The sequence below is a fragment of the Quercus suber genome, unplaced genomic scaffold (assembly GCF_002906115.3).
Source record: "Quercus suber isolate HL8 unplaced genomic scaffold, Cork oak 2.0 scaffold_221, whole genome shotgun sequence".
Lineage (NCBI taxonomy): Eukaryota > Viridiplantae > Streptophyta > Magnoliopsida > Fagales > Fagaceae > Quercus > Quercus suber.
The window spans coordinates 885,880-891,769 of NW_027069679.1; the positions used below are offsets into that span (position 1 = coordinate 885,880).

Genomic DNA, 5,890 nt, shown 5'->3' on the forward strand with positions numbered 1-5,890 from the left:
TACCTTCACAAAAATCAGAACCCAGTAAGTCTCCTTGTTGTTCTGAACAATTCTTGAATCAACGTTTCTACTTTAATAAACCTGGACAAATATAGAATAGCTTGATCAGAAGAATAAAGTTTAAAATAAGGCCAGTATCCAAGAAGCCAAGGTATATATATATATATATGTATACAACTTGAGCTAAACATAAAGCGAACTCATCTAATTTTAAAAAAATAATACATAACACACTTCTATTGTTTGTTACCCATGTCCCATGCATTAAGATTACACATGCATGCATGATTCGATGACATGCATAAATATGATTTTAAGTATGCATGCATGCATGACTCTGAAATGCCAAAATGGGAGTACATCATTGCTAGGTACACCCCTAGAAAAATAGTACACATTTGAGAAGCCCTATTAAGACATATGTTGCCATTGGAAATGTGGATCCCAATTTATATAGGGCATAAAAAATTAATTTTTTGTTCTATTTACTAAGATATGAGTGAATTTAGGGTTTGTTAGGTAAATGTGATAATTTTTCTAGCATACAAGCACTAATATGAGTTCTCTAATAACACAAAAAACTTCTCATTTTTCACAACTATTGAGGTAACAATTGCGATTGGAATAAAATAAAGAAGTATTAGTGGTGGGCTACTGTTGAAGTTATGTTTATTGATCAGAACTTGCAAATTTTGTATGCTGGATTTTTTTTTTTTGTTTTATTGATCAGAACATGTAAGAGTATATCGACAATCCATTTTCTAATATGCTATTTTCACATTATTTGAGTTATAGTTAATACCTCAGCTTTTCCACTCCATTTGGAAATTAAAAAAAAATGACAACTATATATATTTCACAGTAAACGTACGTTCAGATGACTAGATGAGTTTATAAAAAACTATATTCAACAAGTTTTGCTATTGTTTCTCAAAAAAAAAAAAAAAAAGGAAAAAAAAAAAGAAAAGAACAAGTTTTGGGATGGACCGATTTGTTTTGTTTAGTCTTGAACTAAGCTAATATGTGATTAGGATGTGTAAAAATATTTTTAAGGATAAGTTAAATAGTAAAAAAAATATTATATATATTTGAACCCCATGAGAAACATGTAGCACAGCCTTGTTACCACTAGAATATGATTCTTAATATCATGTAATTAAAGATGTATTTTATGTATGTTATGTCTAATCTGATTGAGAATTTAACAATATTAGATTCTGATTCTCTAATTAGAGGAATGATGAGATAAAGCTTTAGCTGTGAACATTAGCCAACACCATAGAATAAAGCAGCAACCTCCTTGGTGAAATTCCTTCAACACACCATAGTATTTTTGATTATTTATTTATAAAAACTGATCACCCAAAAAAAAAAAAAAAAGTCACTGAACAAATTATATATATAGGGTTAGAATAAGTCCCGTTAGTCAAAATTAAAGCCTTTTATATAAAAGTCTAGGTAATGAATGAGTTAGTACTAAAGTCTCTATGCTCTTCAGAGCCTAATATAATTAATTTTTTTGGATTTCAAAACTACTCTAAAATGTCTGGTGCAATTAGGCCTCGTCATGGGCCGGGTCGGGCCGGCCCAGCCCCTTTTTTCTTGGCCCATGGGTCTAATGGGCTGGGCTTAATGGGTTGTTGACTAGTCAATGGGTTAGGTCGGGCCGGGCTGGATGGAAAAACCCTAGTCCATGGCCCTACCCATGGGCAATGCCCATTTGAGCTTTAGCGGGCTTGGCTAGTGAGGTGGGTTTAATGGGCTACCCATGGGCATTTTTAATGGGTCTTCAATGGGGTTATAAAAATTTAACAAAAAAAATTATAATTATATATTATTACAAACTATCCAATTGAACAATTAAATCTACTAAAAAGATTCTATTAAAAAAAAAGTACTAAGACATACCTCTTAAAAAGGTACTATTATAAAATTATTATTCTATAGAGTATATAACTATAAGAGGGCAAAAATAATAAGAGATGAAAAATTGAGAATAGTCTAGGGAGAGTTTGAATTTGAGAGATTTTTTTGTGAGTAAAATGAGAAAAATGTCATAGGTATTTATAGATTGGATACTTGAACACACACACACACACAAAAAAGAGAGTTGACTTTTTTATTGTTCAAACGGTAAGCATGAATCAAATATCAATTTGGAAATATATGAGGAATCAAATATCAGTTCTTAAAAGGATATATGAAGAATCAAATATCAATTCTTAAAGGAAAGAATTTCTTCCAACCATGAACCAACGGTAAGCTTTTTCTTTTCTTTTTTCTTTTTTTTTTTTAAGGAATTTCTTCTATAATTGTAACTTGTAAGGAAAGAATTAGAATTTATCAAAAGAAAGAATGACTTTCTTTCCAGAGGCACAGAGGTAGGGCAACAGTCATCTTAGTAATAAGTACTTAGTTTTAAAAATCAAAGCTACTAGAATAATACCAAAATATATATATTTATTATGCATATTGTATCACAATCACTCCAAGTATTTAGTGGTTAGGTGTGTGGTCTTAAAGTTTTTATAATGTCTAAAGTTCAATCCCTCACCCACCCAACTCCCAAATTATTTTTTGAATTTTGGGCTGTTAATGGAATGGTTAGGCTAAAGGGTTGGCTAATGGCTGGGGCGAGCTATCGTGCCGTCCACCGGGCCCCATGGTAAAGAAACCAACCCATAGCCTGTCCCATTGGGCTACTGGACTGCCCATGGGCTTCAATATTACTGGGCCGGACTGCTCATTAGCCTGGTGGGCTAGCGGGCTACTGGGCCAGCCCATGGTCATAGGCTATTTGATGACCGTTAAAAAAAAAAAAAAACTTTGATGCAAATATCAGATTATGTGTTAATCTAAATAATAGGCAAAATTTTAGGAATAAAATACTTAAACAATTTTTTTTTTTTAAAAAAAAAGGACTCACAACCCTCAAAAAAAAGAAAAAAAGAAAAAGAAAAAGGACAACGTTGTATGCAAATATTAGATTATGTGTTAAAAATCAGACTTCCAAACCATAACAATTAAGCCAAGTGATAATCTAAGTAATAGGCAAAATTTTAGGAATAAAAATACTTAAAACAATTTTTTTTTTAAAATTAGTGTAAAACTGGCATATTATTAAAATACCTAAAACATAGGGTTTTTTTTTTTTTTTTTTTTGCTTGAAGTTGCAAAAAAAATAGGAAACCAGCGTTAAAGGACTCACCACCCTCCAAAAAAAAAAAAAAAAAAAAAAAAAAAAAAAAAAAAAAAAAAAAAAAAAAAACGTTGATGCAAATATCAGATTATATGTTAATATTAAATAGAATAAAATACTTAAAACAATTTTAAAAAAAATTAAACGTAAAATTGGCATATTATTAAAATACCTAAAACATAGGGATTTTTTTTTTTTTGCTTGAAGTTGCAAAAAAAAAAAAAGGAAACCAACGTTAAAGGACTGACACCCTAAAAAAAAAAAAAAAAAAAAAAAACGCTTGATGCAAATATCAGATTGTGTTAATCTAAATAATAGGCAAAATTTTAGGTTTAAAAAAACTTAAAACAATTAAAAAAAAAAAAAAAGGATTCACAACCCTCAAAAAAAAAAAAAAAAAAAAAAAAAAAAAAAAAAAAAAGAACAACGTTGATGCAAATATCAGATTATGTGTTAAAAATCAGACTTCCAAACCATAACAATTTAAGCCAAGGTGATAAATGCTAGCTTTAGAGTAAAAAACTAACTTAGAATGTGTCTTTTGAGAAAATACTTTGCACCCAAAATCAGTTTACTCTCTACTTCTCACGCTGATCTCCTCTGCCTTCACAACAGATTAGAAAATATATAGAAAGTTTTGAAATAACGATATGCAAAACATGGCCAAATAGAGATCAGAGGGAGAGTGAGGATTGAAATTTGATCTAAGAAAGAGGTTACCTCAAATCTATCTATTGTTGTTGTTGTTTGTAGTGAAATCTGAAGCAAAGGAAGGGTGAAAGGTGTTTGAAAAGATAGAATTAAGAGAATTGGAGAACTGAAAAAGAAGCAATTTGAGTTTGAAAACCAACGTGAGTGTACTGGGAGTGTGTTCCTATTTTGTAGATAGTGTTTTACGTGGAAGTTAAAAAGTATTTTTACTAAGTTTTGCCCCTACTTAAACATAGGCTGTAGGGGTATTTTGGAACAAAAAGAAAATCCAGTCCAAACAGGTGCAATCCCTTAAATAGTAGTATAGATATATTGATTGATTGATGATGGGGTGTTAGATGATATCTCTGGTTTAAGTCTTGTGGAGTGAATGAGTTATTGACAAATAGAAAAATAATTGTTTTAAGATTTTGATTTGCTTCCTGTGCTATATTCTTTGAAATTTTTTATTAGTTGGGTGTCCAAAATTTAAAGCTATTCTTGTAATTTTGCAAAGGAAGAGATAAACTGAAGTGGAGCTTCAGATAGGCTGGTGGAGTAACTTTCTTGCTGTTGCTAATCTAAATGGTTTGGAAGAGGCATTATTACCTTGTTGACTTCAATAAATTTTTGGTTTTTTAGACCATCTTTTTTTTGAAATTTTGCCGTCAAATATATAAGAGGAATCAAACCTTTTGACAGTAAGAAAATATGCTCTTAGAATTGTAAACAGGACAAGCATATCCTCTTCAGAGAAATAATTTCTCCTCCCGAATCAGAGTGGAATTCCTGACTGGATTCCGTGAATTCAATGTAGAATTCTGACAGGGCTGGAGAACACAAATTCACAAAGCCTATGCTAGACTTTTGTTCGTTTTAGGGCTTGCTTCTAGTAATAGCTAGGTAATGCTGGGACATATCTGAATGTCTGCTCTGTGTGTGTTTTTGTGTGTGCATGTTTCTTTTTTATCATACCTGATCTATTTACCATGTACAACTTAGTTTTAAGAGAACATAGAATAAAGGTTGGTTATCAAGTTGTCCTGTTTAGAGACCAATTAGCAACATTCTATGCCTTGAAAGGAAGAATTGCTTTAACCATCTCCCTTGAAATGCTGGAAGGAAGCTATAATACGTTCTGTTTGAAAGAACAAAGGCTCATAAAACCTTTTTGTGGACCAGTTCATATGATCTTGACCAACGGTTAAGAAGTCCATTTTGCTCAGATCTATTGTTGGAGGTCCATTGTTCTTACCTTAATCAACTTAATCTTTCTCTTTGCAATTTTACAGCAACAAAGGACTTTCATTCAGATGAGGACTGTTCTCAAAGTTGTGGACAACTCGGGGGCAAAAAAGGTGATGTGCATACAAGCTTTGAAGGGGAAGAAAGGTGCAAGATTGGGAGATACAATAGTTGCATCAGTCAAGGAAGCCCATCCAAATGGAAAAGTCAAGAAAGGAAAGGTTGTGTATGGTGTGGTTGTGCGTGCTGCCATGCAACGTGGTCGTTGCGATGGCAGTGAGGTGAAGTTTGATGATAATGCTGTGGTATTTGTTGACAAGCAAGGCCAGGCTATTGGCACCAGAGTTTTTGGGCCTATCCCTCATGAGCTGAGGAAGAAAAAGCATGTCAAGATTCTTACTTTGGCTGAGCATATTGCACGAAGAATGGAGTACAGTGGACTCCCAAGTGCAGGATTGTTAACATAGGCATAGTTTTGGATAAATCTAGCATACTCTTTTGGTTGGATTCTTGAAATTTGCCTAAATTTATCTGCAATTATTAGTGAGGAGAAAGGCTGATTTTGCATCCCATCAACTTTGGAGTAGTGAGTATTAATCCAAGAGACATTCTTGTGTAGTGTATCATAAACAATCAATAATAGCTGATTTTGCATCCCATCAAAATGTGATTTCCAACTACATTAGGCTACGACTCTCTCAACTGATCACTAATTGTCACTATTTTGGTTCTTCAATGGGTACAAATACAATGCCG

At 32.4% G+C, this 5,890-nt stretch overlaps 1 protein-coding gene across 1 annotated transcript; it reads left to right on the top strand.

Annotated features, from left to right (window-relative positions):
- Positions 1-5,202: 5,202 nt before the first annotated feature.
- LOC111995714 (large ribosomal subunit protein uL14mz) lies at positions 5,203-5,601 on the top strand. Its single transcript, XM_024027644.2, has one exon. It carries the CDS (start codon positions 5,203-5,205, stop codon positions 5,599-5,601), a length of 399 nt encoding a protein of 132 aa, XP_023883412.2.
- Positions 5,602-5,890: the final 289 nt, after the last annotated feature.